Source organism: Equus caballus, chromosome 3 (assembly GCF_041296265.1).
Source record: "Equus caballus isolate H_3958 breed thoroughbred chromosome 3, TB-T2T, whole genome shotgun sequence".
Classification (NCBI taxonomy): domain Eukaryota; kingdom Metazoa; phylum Chordata; class Mammalia; order Perissodactyla; family Equidae; genus Equus; species Equus caballus.
Genome location: NC_091686.1, coordinates 65,720,619 through 65,740,273, shown reverse-complemented (window position 1 = coordinate 65,740,273; position 19,655 = coordinate 65,720,619). Strand labels below are relative to the sequence as shown.

At 42.7% G+C, this 19,655-nt stretch overlaps 1 protein-coding gene across 5 annotated transcripts in view; it reads left to right on the top strand.

Moving 5' to 3' along the window:
* Positions 1-11,790, top strand: part of FAM47E (family with sequence similarity 47 member E) — a 31,827-nt gene extending 20,037 nt beyond the window's left edge. For 2 of the 5 annotated variants that reach the window (XM_023637931.2, XM_070263676.1), the window contains 4 exons: positions 209-364; positions 3,727-3,804; positions 6,004-6,040; positions 10,225-11,790. In XM_023637931.2, coding sequence (XP_023493699.2) covers positions 209-364; positions 3,727-3,804; positions 6,004-6,040; positions 10,225-10,334 — 381 coding nt within the window. In that variant the 3' untranslated portion in view covers positions 10,335-11,790. Of the gene's footprint in view, positions 1-208; positions 365-3,726; positions 3,805-6,003; positions 6,416-10,224 lie in introns of those variants that run through there. The other 3 variants (XM_023637933.2, XM_070263677.1, XM_023637932.2) reach the window with 2 other exon arrangements.
* Positions 11,791-19,655: the final 7,865 nt, after the last annotated feature.

The window sequence follows — 19,655 nt, the reverse complement described above, 5'->3', positions numbered from 1 at the left end:
CCGCATTATTTTTTCAATCATGAACTTTCCTGTTACCTTTGTAAATCAAAGAATACTGAAACTTCATAAAATACTTTGGCAAGGGTTAACGATAAATCAAAAATAAATGATACTACTTCCATAAGCTAAATCTTAGATTTATTGAAATGACAAACCAAAAAAAATAAAAAACAACTAATAAAATTGTGAATTATGTTACTTTCTATAGAATCCTTATAAACCAAAAAGGGTGAAGATGAGGTATGGAGCGTGGTATCTGAACACCAAGTTGTGGAAAAAGCAAAGAGCAGATGAACCTTTGGTTGACCCCAAGGTCTCACATAAAGGTCAAGATGAGAATTTTAAAAAGGAGCTGCAGGAACAGGTATGTGTGTATGCTGAGATTTGGTCATCTGAACTAAACATTATCACAGTGCTTCTGCCACTTCGGATTGAAGGCAGAGTCTCTGGGGTAATACAGAGGCTTCCAGAAGTCTTACAGCTTGCATATAAAATTCAGAAATGAGAAAGCCAGGTCATTATAGGGGGTATATGTAATAAGCAAGACTTGAAATTTCCTGGCTTCATGGTGGGCACAATGTCTCTAAAGATGGGGCAACCCTTCCTTGTCCTCCTGCCATTCTTGATTCCATGGATAAATTGTTCAAAGGCTGGTGTAACCTGGCAGGACCACCTCAGTACAGAATGGATATCATGTCACGGGTTCTCTCTGAGTTACTATATGTGAGGCTTGCTTTTTATCAGCAATGGATGAATGTTAAAGAATTCAAAAGTGCAATCAGGAAACTTCTTTTATGCAGTTAGCAGAGTTGTAGGATCTATCTGAGAGGAAAGGGGCAAAGGTTAAGCACTGTTTGATATCACAAAGCAACAAACATGCACAACAAGGGTGTGCTCTAATTTCACTGCAAATAAACTCTGTGCTTGCCCACCTCTTGTGTACCAGTACCCAATGAAGAGAAGATACTCATGGTAGTCCCGGAAATTTGGAAATATTGACGCAACACTTGCACAGGACTCTGAAGAGAATATCGGTGGGCCTCTTCTCTTTTTCAACAGATCCCAAACTTCTCCCAGATAACGACATCAAAATACTTCAAAAAAGTAAAATGCAGGGCCAGCCCGGGTGGCTCAGTGGTTAAGTTCAGCATGCTCTGCTTCAGTGGCCTGGGTTTTATTTGCAGGCACAGACCTTTACCACTTGTTTGTAGGCAGCAGCTCACGTGAAAAAGAAAAAGAGAGGAAGATTGGCAACAGATGTTAGCTCAGGATGAATCTTCCTCAGCAAAAACAAAAGAAAACGAAAAAAAGTAAAATGCTTTACAAATGTGTCTACTCATTCACTCAGAAACCACTCATTAATTGCCTCTGGAAATTAGACTGGAAAACTGAGACAGAAAGGATGGTCATTTTTATCTATTCTACTACCGGGTATGAAATTCTTATTTTCAGATGTGAGACATGACACAAATTTGTGAGTACAAGATGCCTATATATAAGCCTCAAAATAATGTCAATAATACTCAGCAGAATTTCTTGGTGTATAGTTTTAGGGGCTGCCTATCTAAATTTATGTGAATTTAATACATAAGAAACTATTCCAGTTGCATTTTAAAAAATACAACATTCTCAATAAATTAAATATTTAATAACAAAAATAGTTACATAATTTTTTGTGTGTGTGAGGAAGATTGTTGCTGAGCTAACATCTGTTACCAATCTTCCTCTTTTTGCATGAGGAAGATTGTCGCTGAGCTAACAGCCGTGCTAATCTTCCTCTATTTTATGTGGGATGCTGCCACAGCATGGCTTGACAAGCGCTGCCCGGTCCTTACCTGGGATCCAAACCTGCAAACGCCAGGCCGCCAATGTGGAACATGTGAACCCAACCACTACACCACTGAGCTGGCTCCAAAATGTTTGTTTTAATGTATCTAGAATTTTTTTAGAAATATATCCTTAAAGAATAATTCTTAAAGACAAAGCATTTTACAAAAATATTTCGTTTTGATGGTGAAAGTTAGTTTAGATTTTTGCCAAAATGGCTACAGTCAGCTTATGAAAAAGAAGTGATATTTAAATTTTGGAAATACGGTTGATATAACTATTACAGTAAAAGATTGTTTATTAGGCAGTTTAGAACAAGAAGGATTCAAAACAATATAATTGTTTTATAAATATTGAATATTGATTTACCCCGTGCACTTTAGGGGATGCCACTTGGCTATGGCACCCCAGTTCTCAGGACACAGGCGCCATGGTGTGCTGGTAAGGGGCAGTCACTATGAGGACATGGCTGTCTTGCTGGGAACACATGAGTTTTGACTGTTCTTGATTGAGTTTGTTTGGAAGGTGAGATGGTCTTAAAAGAACTGAATAACAATGATATAAACTTATACATCCAATTTTTTAATTCAAATAAATGAAAGAAAAAACCAAACGAATGCATGAATACCCCGAAGATATTGGGACTGCATCAAATCTTTTTGATTATCATGCCCTTTGGAGTTAAGATCTAAAAATTGCGAATATATTATTGAGTAGGAAAAACACTCCTGTTTCTTCCTTTACCACTCTCAATTCTGGTCACCAGATGGGTCAGGGTTTTTTCCTCCCACCAAGCAGTTCTCTGATTCTCCTGACACTAGCTGAGTGTGCTACAATTTAACTCAATTTTGACACAATCTACCTGGAGATAGTGCCAGATCCCACAGGGTAAGAGCTCAGTCCCACAAGGCTGTCCCCACTTCAGATGGCAATTCCAAGTCCAGGTTGTCACCTGTGCTCCTGAACGACTAACTATAAATCGGGGGTTCTCTCAACCTCCTCGGGTTGGATCATCTGCTGGGACAGCTCACAGAACTCAGAAGAACAGCTTACTTACCAGATCACCAGGTTGTTATAAAAGGATACACTCAGGAACAGCCAGAGGGAAGAGATGCACAGGGCAAGGTGTGTGGGAAGGTGCTCGGAGCTTCCATGCCTTCTCCAGGCACCACCCTCCCAGCACCTCCACATGTTCACCAGCTGCAAGCTCTCTGAACCCCAACCCCGTTTTTAGGGAGGCCTTATTATGTAGGCATGATTGATTAAATCATTGGCCCTTGGTGATTAGCTCAACCTCCAGCTCCTGTCTCCTGCCTGGAGGCTGGCGGGCAGAGCTGAAAGTGCCAACCCGCTAATCACATGGATGGTTCTTTGGGCAATCACCCTCATTTGTGGCTGTCTAGGGACTCTCCAAAACTTACCTCATTAACATTATCTCCAGTGTGGTTGGAAGGGGTATGTTATAAATAACAATAGACTCTCCTTTCACCTTTGTGGCTCTTATCCTTAGGAAATTCCAAGGGTTTTAGGAGCTCTGTGCCAGGAACTGGAAGAAGACCAAACATATATTTCTTATTATAAATCACAGTATCATAATTGTTAGTCCTAAATAAGTTAGATTCCAGACATGCTAGCTCGATAATTATCTAATTGGTAAAATGTGTTGCTTATCCTTAACACAAGGGTAAGAGAAAGGATAGGGAAAGGAGAGCGATTGGACATCTTTTGAAAGGTTTTATATTCATCAACTTGTGAATGTTACCTATCATATTCCCAGATGAGAAGGAAGTGGTTTAAAATGAGGTACTTTATAAAGAGCCAAATGCTTTTAATGAGGACAAGTATGAAATCCAGCTGCTGGCTGCTGGCTGGTGTTTTAAAATGTGGACCCTCTTGCAGGAGGAGTTACTTGCAGACCTTCCTGGAACAGTTGCCTTTAAGGATTTCGTTCTAAGCAGGGGCTACAAGATGCCGAGTGTGAGTACCGGGTCATTTCAGAAAGACCTGCTGAGGGGCTCACAGTTGTTGATGGAAGGGGTCAGCACCCTGACAAAATCAAAATACTTCTCTTACCCCAGGACTCAGGCCCCTGGAAGGAAGGGCGTGTTTTCCCCAGAGAGGGGCCCAGAGACAGGACACGGGCATTTTGCTGTTGCTGTTCTGCCTATTTGGTTTCTGCTGTGTCAGAGGAGCTGCCTTGCTGCTGACTCATCTGCCTTGGGTTTGGCCTTAAAGGGACCAAAGTGAAGGGATCTACGTGCAGGGCATGTGCCTGCGAACTCTGGCTGCTACTAAAACCCTCCAGATTCTCTGGGACGTATTTAAGTCTCCTTTACTTCCACAGCTAAGGACAAAGAGCGGTGGCTGGGGTCAGAACAAAATGGAGTTGGGATTCACAGTGTTATCCCTGTACTATGGGGTCGGTCTTATGCGGACACAGACTAGGGCAAAAGTTCACTTCCTGAGGGGCCCACCAGTGTCTTCTGTCTTCTTCTCACTTTCTCTTTTCTCCCTTCTAGTTTCACCTCCTTTAACCTGTAAAGTTGGCCCCAGCTGCCTCCCACATGGAGCGGCCCCCTGGGAAGACCATGACGAATAAGGGTGGGGTGGAGGTTGGCAGAGTGGACGGTTTAGAAGGAAATTCTGCGCCCAGACCAGCCCTGTCACCATGGCAGGAAGCCAGCTGGGCACGGGGCCAAAGTTGTAGCTAATAAGTCTTGCGTTTGTCCAGAGTAGTCTGTGCGCACATCCCTCGGAGTCTTTAGGAGGCCATGCAGCTAAGATGGTTAAAGTTCCTGGAAGTGTGATACTGGGGTTTTTTTCCCCAAGAGTGACGGAACTAGCAATAGCTTATACTTGATGGCAAATAAATTTATTGACCAAGCTCAGATCCAGACTGCTCTCCGAGTTAAATCAGGCAATTTGAGGGGAAGTCTGGAGTATGAGGGAGAGATGGGCCTGAAGACTCCATTCCAGAACTGGGAGGAAATTCCTCCTTTAGCTCTGAGCATCAATAGTGGGTCTGCTAGATATATTTAATATACTATACACATTTATGTACTTGTAACTACCCAATCTGTATGTAAGGGTCACATAAGTATATTTATATGCATAATATACAAAATATGCTTATATATTTTTATATGACTGTGTAGTTGTATATATGATTATATATGTCAATATACTTAAGTATAAATATAATAATGTGATATATGTGTATATATAAATGTGTGTGTGTGTGTATATATATATATACATAGATATTACTCTTGCCAAAGAGAGATATATATATGTAATCCTTATTTGCTCTTGATGTTATAATGACTTATAGTTCTATTTTTTTTTTATTTTGATTTGTCTCCTGTTGGTTTAATTCATTCTGTTGATGAAGACTTAGTTCAATTTTGGGCAAAAGGAAGCGTGCCTGACACTGGCTGTACTCTTTTAGCTGCATTAACTAAAGAGAATGATGCCCTTGGCTACAGCTGAGTCCTCTGAGAATGAATACCTGTCACTCAAAACCCTGGGATATTTTCTCTCTTTATTCTTACATCCTATATCCTCTATTTTATCAGTAAGATTTCAACTAAAAGATAGGAGGGAATCTATTATAGTAAATGAAATATATATATATGTACACACATATATATATGCACACACACACTGTATACATATATGCATATATATAGTCATTACTTATTTAAATTTATGTGTGAACATTCATTTTCTTTTTACTCCCATAATGTCTGTGTACACTGTGTATATACGCATTCCTATATGTTACATGAGCATACATACTTACGTACACATTCCAGGATCTGCTGCTGGGTTATCTACTGTATGCATCACCCACAGCTTCATTCTGTCTGCTGCACAGATGGGCCCCAGGCCTTTAATAGCAGGATGAGCAGTCCAAGGCTGTGCTGAGCCAGGCTGGGCTGGACTTGGGCACAGAACAAGTGTGAATTAGATCTAGCTGTTTTTGATGCTGCGCAACTACCTTCCAAAATCCAACACCTATCATGGTTTAATTATCAACATGAGATTTTGAGTACCAGAAGGACACATGTCAGAGTGTGAGATTGTGAATTTGGGTGTGGCAGTGGTTGTGGGCAGGACTGCACAGTTTTTCTTTGCAATCTATTGAAGATTCTCTCATCTTTTTTTTTTTTTTAGTTCCTTGAGAAGATATATATCAAGAAGAAATGTAAATGTGAGTGTAATAAGACTTCTATAAAATAACTCAAGCATAGAAGAATCTTGGGAAGATAATTAGACAGATTTTATTTACTATATACTTGGCTATTTCTCTCATTAAACATTAAACAAAATTTACAATGAGTGTCCCACCATGGATGTACAACTTTGACTTGGCAACATCCATAAATTTGATACTTAATACTTACAAACATTTCACAATGGCCTTCTGCTTCAGTTAATCAATATTTTATATATTTTATCAACTATGAGATCAATATTCACATATAATTTCTCACACCTTTGTAGCATTATCAGCATTTCATAGCTATATCAGCCATGTGTAAAAAATAAATAAAACCATAAATAAAAGCAGAATTACTCTTTTGCATTTTCCCAAAGTATTATTTTCCCTGGTTTTGAGTGAATACCTCCTTTACTCTTTCTTTAGACTATAGTTTTCTTTCATTTTGAATTAAGCCTCCTGAGGTTTTCTTTTCTTTTTTAGGCACGTTAGTCTTTGTAATAAATGTGTACCCATAACATAAGATCATAGATTAGAAATTTAATGGAAACTCAAATTGACATATTTTTTAATTAGTTTTTAAAAATTATTTTTTTATTAAAAATGTTAATAGTCAGAAAAATCAGAACATATAGACTAAAAAAAGAGTGTGGAAAATACAAGTAATTCCTAGAGAATCCCCTATAACCACTCTTCACTGTGGAATGTATCCTTCTAGATATTTCTCTATGAAACCCAAGCTGAATAATTTAATCAAAAATGAATTTATTAATAGGATATGGGTCCCAAAGATTTGTCAGTTAGTGGATTTGTTTTCAAATACAAAATCTTTGGGTGATGACCTTTTGTCCTGTGGGTCTGTCATGATCCCATCTCAATAATCGTGTGCTGGACTGACTACATTGCAATTGGTGCTATAAATGAGTTTTTACTATACCCTCTATGAGGCCAGACGCTTTAGGGTGATGGAGGACATAATAGAAGCAGTGAACCCTATAGTGTCAGCCCGCTCCTTATAATCAGTTTCTTAGTGAGAACCAGCGTTGGGTGGAATACCCGGTGTAGAATAAGCATTCAATAAGTCTACGAAAGTTGGTGTAGGCAGACGTTTGTTAAGCAGGAAAGCAAATCCAAGTCCAGAATAAGTTGCTATTCCACTAAGGCCACTTTCCCCAGACTCCCTTGATGTTTCAACTCATCACGCATGCCCACGTGTTTGGTAGACCATGGCAGCCACAAAAGGAGAGCTGCTCCTCCTGCAAACCCAGAGAAGGAGGCATCCAGTTCTACTAGGAAAGCTGGGGCAGGATTTTGGCACTCAGTTCCAGGGTTCTGACATTTAGGTGCTGAGCAGCTGGTGGTGTTAGCAGTGATGGTCTGGAGAGAATCCATTTCTTTCCCTGGCCGCATTGGTCCTGGCTTTGTTACATTCAAGCCTAATTCATATCAGGGACTCAAGTTTGGTTTTATTGCTGGACAACTAAATATTCAGCAGAAGCAGTAGCCAGATCAGCCTTGGTGAGGGTAGCTCCAAGTTGCTGAACCCGCGCATAGCCCGCATTTCTGCTTCCATGCCCACTTTGTTCATGAGATCACCGTGCAACATGGGAGAGCCTGGACAAAGAGTAGGCGACATGCAGAGGACAGGTCAGCCTCTTTATCTGATTATTGAGCGCTTCTTCTACAGCAGAGGCCCTTTGGTGGGTATTCCCAAAGAAGCAAATAGCCTCATGCTCTGGATTCATTCTGAGAGATCCCCTGTATGTCTCTTCTCCCATACATCCTTGTCACCAGCCCTGCGTTCTTGATCCTTCCAGGTCTCTGGCTGCTCTGCTAAACCATCAGCTACTGACCATTAATTGGTGACAGATGCACCTCAGACCGTTTTTCCTTTCAGACAAAGTGGGCTACAGGGTACAATGCTTAAAATTCTGCCTACTGGAAAATTCTCCTTCCTATTGATTTTCAGGGCCCCCCTGGAGTTGGGCTATAGTGCTGTGGCAGTCCACTTGTGGCTGGTGCCATCATATTGTGCAGGTTGTCTCTTCAATCACCTGGACTTAGAGAATAACTCTAGGTCAGATGGATAGGCTGAGGCAGAACGGTAGTTGGTAGGAGTGGGCACACTGTGCAATTTGTTGCGACTTCAATGTCTGCTCAAGTCCAGTTATATAGAAAACTTCCACTTGATCATGAGAAGCAAAATAACTTGCTAATTAAACATGTGGACTTTGGAGCCAGAGGGCCTGGATTCAAACCAAGCTCTGCTTCTTACGAGTTATAAGATATGAGGCAAATTGCTTATTGCCTGTCTGCTTCAGTTTTCTCTTCTAAAGTAGGGATAACAGCAATAATAACAATTCTCCCAGCGTTGCGATGAGGATTGAAGGAAATGTTACAAGTAAAGTCCTTAGAACAGAGCCCGGCACATTGTGCACACACACTCGATGTTAGCTCACTTTATGGTTTGGTGGATCAAATAACCTCCAGTTCACAAAGGGCAGCCGTCGCTTAGTTACCTCACGTCTCATGATCAGGCTGCTGTATTTACCAGTGCCAAGCAACAAACCAAGACTGCTTTCTCAAAAAGAGAAGAGTTTTATGCCACAGAGTTCATGGCTTGGCTGCAAAACCCTGGGGGCCCTGATTTGCCCGTCTGGATGTGCCAGAGCTCCATTCAGCAGCCCGGTCTGTCACAGGTGCTTCAAGCACGTTGGATTCACTGGATCAGATGGCAGAGTTTCCCTGACCAGCTAAAAGCCTTCTCCTGCTTCAAGCTGCACTCTAAGCTGGCAACTTCTCAGATTACTGAAGAAATGAGCTGAAACAGCACATCTAAATCCGGCCTCCAAAATTCAAAGAGAAATGCAACTAGTACACCATTATACATTATTTCCAGCACCCAGACAGAATAGATGTAAATAAGCTCAAGAGCATAGAACTAATAAAAAGTTGTTAATAACTAGGAAGTGATAAGTTTTTGTTTTTATTACCTTTTGTTTTAATATAGTTTATTGAACTGTAAGTGTATTTAAGTTTTAATAATGACTGTGTTTGCCAACCAGCTCACTAAATTCCTGAAAATCTAAAAATTGGCTTTTGTGAGCTGGTACAAACTGTCTCTAGCACATTATTGATGGTAGGATTCATGGCAATGAGGCATATTAGTGAGGAAGAATGAAGAGAATTGGCTACCCCAACGTCCTGCCAGGTCATTTCCACGAAAGTTGTTACAGAGTCTTCATGCAAGATGGGAAAAGCCTCCTCACACAGGGGAGCAGGGAGAATTTCTCTGACAAGGAAGGCTGCATTAGTTTGGGTGTGCCAAGGAGCAGATGGTGAAATGGGATTAGATGTTCAAGAGATTTACTGGGGGAGGGAAGAGAAGAACATAGGGAGAGCCTTTAGATTACGAGCATGTGTGATCCCTGTGGAAGGAGAGAGGGAAGGAAGGAGGATTGGGTAGAAGAAACTTGAACTGCAGCACAATTCAAATAAAGGTTTGGCCAGGCCAATGGGGAGTCCTCAAGTCAAAGTTGCCAAGAGGAGGAGTTGCATCTTGCCAGATTGGGCCTGCTTGGTACTTCTGTGTGGTCAGTCATTGGCTGGGAGCAGCCTAAGAGAGTATGGCCTCAGTGTGAGGGGGGAAGATCCAGGGGGACACAGCTGGGTCAATTATAACCAGCCAGTTATACTCCCTGCAGCAGGAGGGTATTTCCATAGGGTTGGGAGTTTAGGGAACTTGAAGCCATCTGCATCTTCCCTTATGTTCACATTCCAGCAATCAGGGTCTCACTTTTTCCTGGTCAATGCTCCATCTTCACATAAGAGATCTGGCAAAGCCGCGCATTCAAATGAGATTTAAATTCAGCAAATAACAGGGTTCTTGTTCATTTGTTTGTTTTCTCTTTCTTTCTCAGTGCAATACCTGCAAGACATGAGATACCTTTAGAAAATTCCAAAGAGTCCCTGATTTTGGGAGTCTGTGTTGGTTTAAAAAAATGTCCACAAATTATTTGATACTCCTCTCTTCAGAATGTGGTATCTAACCCTTTCCCCTTCAGTGTGGGCAGTACCTAGACTTGATTTTAAGGAACAGAATGTGGGAGAAGTGATGAGGTATGATTTCTGACACTAAATCATAAAAGACATCATGGCTTCCTCCTTGTTCTCAGCTGGATCATTTTCTCTGGGAGAGACTAGCTGCCATGTTGTGAGGACACTCAAGCTGCCTGTGGAAAGGTCCACATGGTATGGAACTGAAGCCTTCTGCAAACAGCCCTGAGAATAAGTCATCTTGGAAGAGGATCCTCCAGCCCCTATTAAGGCTTCAGATGAGACTGCAACCCCTGCTGACATCCTGACTGCAACCAGAGGAGAGATCCTGAGCCAGAACCACCCAGCGAAGTTGCTTCTGAATTCCCGACCCATAAAAATGAATCTAATGTTTGTTATTTCAAACTCTTTTGTTTATGGATTATTTGCTATGCAGCAATAGATAGATAGTATGGGTTTTGGTGCCTGGAAGTGGGATGCTGCTATAATAAGAACCTAAAATGTGGAAGGGAACAGGAGAAGTGGTAGTGGGTTGAAGCTAGAAGAACTTTGAGAAGAGTGTTAGTGAAAGCTTGAAGAACCTTGAAGAAACTGTTAGCAGAAGCCTCATGGATTTTGAGGAGCCTGTGGGTGAAGGCTTGCAGGAAAATGAGGAAAATGCTATTGGAAATTGGGAGAAATGGTCTCCTTGTTATGTAATAGCAGGAATTTTAGCTACACTTTCACCTGAAATAACAAGGAAAGTAGAAAAGGTGCCGAATGAACTGGGTAATGTAACTAAGGGTATTTTCATACCGATTATTGAAGGTACTGCCTTGTTTCTTCTTCTTTTTTTTTTTTGTCTTTTTTTTTTGAGGAAGATTAGCCCTGAGCTAACATCTGCCACCAATCCTCCTCTTTTTGCTGAGGAAGACTGGCCCTGAGCTCACATCCATGCTCATCTTACCCCACTTTATATGTGGGACACCTGCCACAGCATGGCTTGCCAAGTAGTGCCATGTCTGCACCTGGGATCCGAACCGGTGAACCCCAGGCTGCCAAAGAACATTTGAACTTAACCGTTGTGCCACCGGGCCAGCCCCTGGTTTCTTCTTGCTGCTTATAGTAAAATGCAAGAGGAGATAGGTAAACGAAAAGAAGGACAGTTAAAGGAACCAGAGCTAATGGTTTTGAAAATTCCTAGCCTCTCAGATGACAAATGATGTTTAAATTAAGAAATAATAATTTGTAGCAAAGATCTAATTCAAATGACACATAAAAGGACACTTCCAGGAAAACATGGTCTAAAGATGAATCCAAGGATTTAATTGTTAATTCTCTTTTTAAGACCTCAGAAAGATCAAAGGTGATGCCTCAGAGTACCATTCAGTCAGACAAAAGTCCTACTAAAAATTTCAAAGTGTGCCTCACAGATTCTCTTAATCAAACAGTAGAGCTTCTAAAAAACTGAAGGATATTGTTCTTCAGCAGAATCTCAAGATAGAGAAGGGCTTTACTTGAAGAGATTGTGGGTTTGGCTTTTGAATAATGTTATGGACCCAATAAGATTCACAGGAGAACTGCAAAGTTTTTTGAAGAGTTGTATTGGCATAAACACTGCCAGCTTGGACCAAAAGAGGGAGTCTTGTAAGGGGATGTGTACTTTGCATATGAGATGGATGTAAATAATTTATGGCTGGAGGACAGATTGTGCTTGTCTTAAAATATGTCCACAAATTCCTCGATACTCTTTCCTTCAAAAGGTGGAGTTTAATGCTGCTCTTCCTCAGTGCGGACCGTACTTACCTGCTTACTTCTAATGAACAGAATGGGTGATCTCCAAGACTAGGCCATATAAGGCATTGTTCTTCCTCCTGCTTTCCCTCAGACCACATGCTCTAGGGCAGAGTTTCTCAACCTCAGCACTATCGGTATTTGGGACAGGGTTATTCTTTGTTGTGAGGGGCTGTCCTGTGCCTTGTAGGATGTTTAGTAGCATCCCTGGTCTTTACTCACTCAAAATTCCCAGAAACTGACTTGCTGTGTCAAAAGGTATATACATATGTACAGACACACACACACAGTTGCTTATTTATTCTCTTTTGTTTTTTAAGGCTTTGGATATATAGTGCCAGATTATCCTTCAAAAAGTCTGTATCTTGTCCCACTTTCGCAGGTTGAATATGAATACCTTTTCCTTAGCATCTTTGCCAACATTGTTTTGTCTTAAAAAAAAAAACACTTTGCAAATTTAATAGAAAAAAATTGGTATCTTGTTTTAATACATATTTCTTTTATTATTGGTGACGTTGACCAATAAGGTCAAGATCATTCCGAGAGAGCCGATCATGCCCATTTAAGAAATGATTTGGGTCTGTTGTATTTCTCCGTGCTTTAGCCCATTTTCCTCCTGGGACGTGAGCAATGCTGCACTCAGGGAACCTATTTTCTCTGTGGACAGGACAGGCGGGACTGCACATTCTGGGTGCAGAGCTAGAGAAGGCCTGTGTTCCTCAATACCACGCAGGTGCCCAGTATGTGAAATTCCTCCATTAGAAATCCATTCTTTTAGGGCCAGCCCTGGTGGCCTGGGGTTAAGTTTGGCATGCTCTGCTTTGGCAGCCCAGGTTTGGTTCCAGGTGCAGACCTATACCATTCATGTGTCAGTGGCCGTGCTGTGGTGGTGGCTCACATGCAAAAAGAGGAAGATTGGCAGTGAATGTTAGCTCAGGATGAATCTTCCTCAGAAAACAAAAAAGAAAAGAAAATAAATCCATTCTTTTAGTTTGTTCTTCCTCTAGATTTACTTTAGACTATCATGCAAATTCACTCTAAGGGATCGGTGACACATTAATTTTCTTTTTGACACATGTTAACAGACAATGATGCTTACTGTGCCATTGTCGGGCAGGTGGATAGGATCAGGAAACAGTTAAAGAATAACACCGAAAAGAGGAAGAAGACAAGAAACAAGATAATGGGCACCCCCTACTTTGCCCTCAGCTTGGTTTGGCTTAGGTCTGTCCTTTTCTAGTCTACCTCACTCTCTCCCAAGAAGATGACTGTCAATTCTTTAGAAGAAATTTTTTCTGGATATTTACCTCCTATATTTGGGTAATACGTTATAGTGCTTCGCCATTCTTGATATTCATTCATTCATACATTCATTCAATAGATACAGAGTTTAAGCCCCTATTATGTAGGATTCTAGGTACTCTATAGGACACTATGAAAAACCTATAAATTCCCTGCCCTCATGAGCTTATACTCCAGTGAGGGAAACACCACTAACAGGTAATAAAAGAAGAGTGGTGCGCAATATAACAACCAATGAGGGGCTGGATGAGAACACAGGTGGCGGGCCCACTGGGCATGGTGGCGGGGCCACGGCTTTGCATAGGGAGGTAGAAGACCTCTCGGAGAAGAATTTTGACCACGTTCTTTTCAGTAACAGTTTGCACCTGGTGGGTACGGGGAGTCTTTTGATCCTCAATTATTTGAATTGTTTCCACTTGGGTGAAGAGTTGGTGTGTGTGGCATGGCCTGCCACGACTGATTCGAAGAAGCAGAGAGAGCCGACCGTGCCTGCTGCTCTTCCCCTTTGCGTGTGCGAGACCCGCTACCCCTGCTCTGGATGCCCCCGACACCGCCCTCAAATGGTTTCCGTCCCTTGTCTGATCCCCTCCCTTCCTTCCTCCTTGGATTTCTCTTTAAACCTTCCAGATCTGAGTTAAGCTCACTCCTCAGTCTCCTTGCTACTTAAAGTGAGGTCCACAGACAAGCAGCATCAGTATCAACTTTGGCAGCTTATTAGAAAAGCAGAATCCCGGGCACCCCCCAGACCTGCTGGATAGGAATTTGCACTCAGCAACATCTCCAATGCTCCGTCTGCACATTTCAGTTTGAGAAGCCCTAGTTCGGTGCCATTATCCTCACCGGTCTGTGTAAGGCCCTTCTCCGGCTGTTTATTTGTTCATTCCCCTTTATTCCAATGCCCATTCCTATCCTTTCGCCCACCAAAGACACTCTGTTTGATCTGCTTAAGAATTGGCCTTAAATTTGCATGTATCTTTGAGGCCTAAGTAGTCATTTGAGTGTACATGTATTTTCAATTTACGCAAATGTTATTGTACTAGAAATCTCATTGTTTCTTACCTTTCCGTCACCATTATGTATTTAAGATTTAATTATGTTGCTGTGTGTAGAAGTAGTTCATGGTTCTAACACCCACCATGTCTCACTTAGGTATTTCCCCATGATGGGTGGTCTTGAATTACCATTGCCCCAAATAACACTGTGGTGTGTCCCCTTACAGTCTTGTGCAAAATTTTCTCTAGTTTACACACGTTCAAGAGTGAGATTGCTGGGTCGTGGGGTATGCGTATCTGTAATTTCACGAAATTCTTCTAGATTGTTCTCCGGATTGTTTGCATTGTTTACTCTCCCACCAGCAGCATCACATCTTCTTTCTAATATTTGCCTTTCTGATGGATGTAAAATGGTGTAATCATATTGTTTTAATTTGCATTTATCTGGTTTCTGCACCTTTTTGCTAGCCACTCATTTATTCAACCAAAAAGTACTGTGAGTGCTATGTTCCAGGCGGTGCTCTAGGCACCAGGAAAAGCGTACCCTGTCCGTTTTGTACAATCTCATGTCTTTTTTTCTTTTCGTCAATGTGTAGGAGTTCATTGTATACCTACGTATTAATTCCTTCTCAGTTTTGGGGTTTTTTTGAGGAAGACTGGCCCTAAGCTAACATCCATGACAATCTTCCTCTACTTTATACGTGGTGTGCCTCTACTTTATACAGCATGGCTTAATGAGCAGTGTGTAGGTCCACTCCCAGGATCCGAACCCGTGAACCTCAGGCTGCTGAAGCAGAGTGTGTGAACTTAACCACTATGCCACCGGGCCAGCCCCCCCTTCTCAGTTTTAACAACACAGAAATCTACTCCAGGTCTGACTCTATCTGCCACCATTGACTGTGGCCTTCTTCCTTGACCAGATAGCCTTATTTGGGAGTGTCAAGAAATTTTTTGGCCTCGTATGTTATGCAATATCCCAGGGATAGTCTCCTGGATTTTGTTCTATTAGCTTTGTAGTTTTACCATTTACATTTAGGACTTTATTTCCTCTGGAGTCCATCATTTTATGTGATACAAAGTAGTAATCTAACTTTATTTTTCTCTAACAGTTGGCTAGTTCTCCCAACACAGATTTTCCTTTTCTCTACGGGTTTCATCATTTAGCATAAGAGATCCCAGCCTTGAGTCTATTCTGGAACTAAGATGAGTCAGAGGTTTGCAAACAGTTGCAATTAGAAAATGTCTCTGTGAAATCTGAGGCTGGGCAGCTCCAATGTGACTGCTGTGCAGAAAGGCTGCCTTGTGGTTAATGTTACGTGGAGTAGCAGGAGCCAGAGGCTTGACAGCAACGGACAGGTGCTGGTGGCGGTGAGGGCTGGTGGAGACAGGAACTGCCAATCAAGAGCAAGGCCGAAATTCACCGTAAACGTTGAAATACTACCAGAGGGGTTGTCCGCTGTCACACATCCAAATTTGCAGACTCACTTCTAAATTTTATGCTTTGCAATTTGGACCTGATTTAATAGCTGTTGGACCCAGTGTAGCTGGCATTGCAAGCATGACTCCTGGGAGGTCAGAATACTAGGTTCAAATTCCAGCTTGGTCACTCATCAGCTGTGTGACCTTGGGCAGATTACTTCTCTCAGGGCTTTACATGAGCTAATCCTTACAAATCACTTAGCCTAGCGCCAGTATATATTAGGTATTCAGTGAACAAGGATAGTAAAAAGACCTATTAAATAATAGACTCCACATTCCAGGGAATACAAAGAATAAACAAACTCTGGCCCTAAAGGAATTTATAATCTAGTATGGGGAGGAGATAAACTACAAAAATAATTACACCATAAGAGAAAACCTCATATTTTGCACTAAGAGAGTTATACTATGTAGTCAAATTTCAAAGAATAGAATGATGTATCAAATTGGGGCCTGGGGGCTGGGGAGGGGGATGGGGGGCTGGGGAAAAGTTTCAAGGGAGGAAGTGGCTCTTAGGAAATGTCTAGACCAATGACTGAAGGTTCCAGAGGGAGAGTCCTGGTGGCTGGAGGGCAGATGAATGGTAGGAGAAAGGCCTGGAGAGGTCTTTGGGCTGTGTCATAGAGGCCTGGAAGGCTAAAATGGGGTTAATTTAATCTGGTAGACAGAAGAGTTGCCTGCTCAGGACTCCTCTCAGGACGATGATGTTAAGAGTGGTTGCAGAGTGGATCGCAGCCAGCGGGGAGGGAGGTGCAGAGATGAATTAGGAAGCCATTGCAGTTGTCTAGGCAGAGCAAGGTGGGGTCTGAATGGGGGCGAGGGCTCTGGGAATGACAGGGCAGGGAGCAGCGTGACTGAAGAATCAACAGGACTCCAGGAGGGAGAGGTCTCCCAGTGGTTAGTTCCTACCTCCTTTGCTTTCCTTAAAACCTCAGTGAGATTTCCTTTTTCTCATTTGGATGATAGCCTCACTCCCTGACTCCTTTGTACCTCAAAATGTTTCTTATGTTCATTCCTTTCTTTTTTCATGCCTGTCTCCTCTCCTTCTTTCGTCAGAGGCCAACCCTTCCAGTGGTGTCCTTGACGCGCCGCTCCCTCCTCCCTTGTGGAATTCCCGTGAAGTGCCTCCTCTCCTCCTCACATCTTCAGTCGAGGTCTCACCGGCTCTCTCCTGCTTACGAACGTGCCCAGGCCTCTCTCGGTCTGAAAGAACTTCCCTTGGGCCTTGTTCTATTCTTAAGCCATACTTCAATTTCTCTCCTACCTTTTCCTCCAAATTTCTCGAGAGAGGGCTGACTCAGTGTTGGACTCCACAGCCTTCACACCTCAGCCTCCCAAAATTGAACTCCCACCCCACAAACACTGCAAAGTCACCGACGACCTCTTGTATGTCAAATCCGACCATTTTGTCTCAGTCCTCCATCCACTTAAACTCTGCTGAGCGACACCTCCGTCCCGCCTCCCCACCACCTTGCACTGCTTTCTGTCCCTGACTTTGGAAACAAGTCCTGATTCTCTCTTCCCTAGCTCTTCCTTCCCACTCTCTTTAATCGCCCAGCCCTGCAAACAGAGCTGCTTTTCTTTGATTTGTCCTTATCCCTCTGCACCAGGAGTGAACAATCTTTTCTTGCATGAAGTTAAAGAAAAAAAGCCCATATATAACTTTAAAATATCATCCACATCTGTATCTATTTATACTCTATTTAATAGAATAATAATCAATTAGAAAATGGGCACTACGTTATGGCCCCTTAGACATAACATCAAGATATCATTGCCACATAAGCAGCAATGTGGAGGCAGCTTTCCAATCTTTCTTCTTAAAATTACCCCGATGGCTCAGGTTCAGCTCATTCTTGACTTCCCTTTGGAAAATTTGTGTCTACTACGATTTAATTGCCACCTCTCTTTAAGAAGTTTCCGATATCTCCAGCCCTGACCTCTTCTTAAACTACAGACCCCCAGTTCCAACTTCCCACCAGTGCCTAAAATGCAACTCGTCCCAGCAGAACGCATCATCTTCCTCCCTCATCCCTACCAAGTGTGCTTCCCTTTTTGTTCCCATCTTCTTAGGCTCAAAGGTCTTCTATATAGAGGCAAAGAACATCATTTTGCAATGGTATAGTGATAAACACACTACTTGACAAAACAGTAACACCTACATTGTGTTAAAAAACGCATATAGAATCTACATGAAGATGACAGTAATGCTCCAAACTGGGAATGTACAGAGCTTTCAATTCAATTACTCCACCTGTACTTTTTAGGGGACCACTCTGGGAATCTTCTAGGTGCTGGGAATTCAGCAGAGAACAAAGGACAAGAAACCCTGCTTTCATATAGTTTACATTCTAAAGAGAAGAAAGAGAAATTAAACAGCACAAATCCATGGGTGATACAGTGTATTAGAAGTGGTGCCCTAAGGGCTGGCCCGGTGGCGCAGTGGTTAAGTGCGCACGTTCCGCTTCGGCGGCCCGGGGTTCACCGGCTCGGATCCTGGGTGCCGACATGGCACCGCTTGGCAAGCCATGCTGTGGTAGGCGTCCCACATATAAAGTAGAGGAAGATGAGCACAGATGTTAGCTCAGGGCCAGTCTTCCTCAGCAAAAAGAGGAGGATTGGCAGCAGGTGTTAGCTCAGGGCTAATCTTCCTCAAAAAAAAAAAAGTAGAAGAAGAAGAAGTGATGCCCTAAATGCTAAGGAGACAAATGAAGGAGAAGGGCAGAGGAAGTAGGCGGCTGGAATTAAAATTGGGATTATCAGGGAAGGCCTCACAGGGCAGATTGCACCTGCGCAAAGACCTGAAGAGGGCGAGGGAGAGGATAGATATCTGGATGGATATCTGCAGGAAGGATGAGTCTAGGCCGGAAGCCAGTGTGGCTGGAGGAGGGAGAGACGGAGAAGAGCTCAGAGAGGGCCCCGGAGACAGACCCTGCAGGGTCTTCAAGGATTCACCATGAGATGAAGAACAGCTGGAGAGTCTTGAGCAGCGGCATGGAGGAAGGAAGTGTTTTCACAGGATCGCTCTGACTGCTGCTCTGAAAGTAGCCTGTAGGTGCTCAAGGGTGGGAGCACAAAGAACAGTGGGAGGCGACTGCAAAAATCCAGGTGAGAGATGATGGTGGCAGATGGGGGTGGCACTTGCTGTGGAGAGAAGCAGAATTCTGAATATATTTTGAAGAAAGAGTTGCAGAATTTTCTACTGCCTCCTGAGAGAGGGGTAAAAAACGGGGAGTCAAGAAAGACTCCAAGTTGTTTTTTCAGTAGTGGGAAAGGATGCGGTCGCCGTTTCCCAAGATGAGGAAGACAAGGCAAGGAGCAGGTCTGGGCAGGAAGATCCGGAGTTGAGTGAGTTGGGTTTGAGACGTTATTAACAGCCTCCTGGAGGAGATGCCCAGTTGGTGGTTTCCTCCCCCACATTCCCTCCCTTATAATTGTAGGGGTTGTGACCTGTACCAAGGCACCACCAGTCCTCCAGGAACTCCACTGGCCGAGCCTTGCACCTCTCAGGGAATTCTGTCTGCTCGAGAATCCGGCACATTTGTACGATTTGTTTTACCAGAGGGAGCCATTTCGGTAATTATTCCAAGGCAGATATTTGCCAGTTGTGGCCTTAGCAGTTAGATGTAGGAGAGTGTAGTTCAAGGGAAAGGCTCACTCTGCAGATACAAATGTGGGAATCATTAGCTTGAAATTGGTATGTAAAACCATCAATTTACAGAGAAATGTGTATAATTCTTAGCTCACAGGGTTGTTGTTGTCTGAGGATCAAATTAAATGCATACGTTAAACACTTGGCACACAGACAACGTTTAACAAAGAGGGTTGCTATTTTTATTAATAAACCCATCCGTAGGAGCTTGTCCCCGGGCAACTTCCAGTCCAGACAGGAGGGCGCGCATTTTGCAACAACCCCTAAAAGAGGTCGAGGAAGATGACTGGCATTAATAGATGGATGTGTCGCAGTCCGATCCTCCCATTTTACAGGCGGGGAGGTGGAGGCT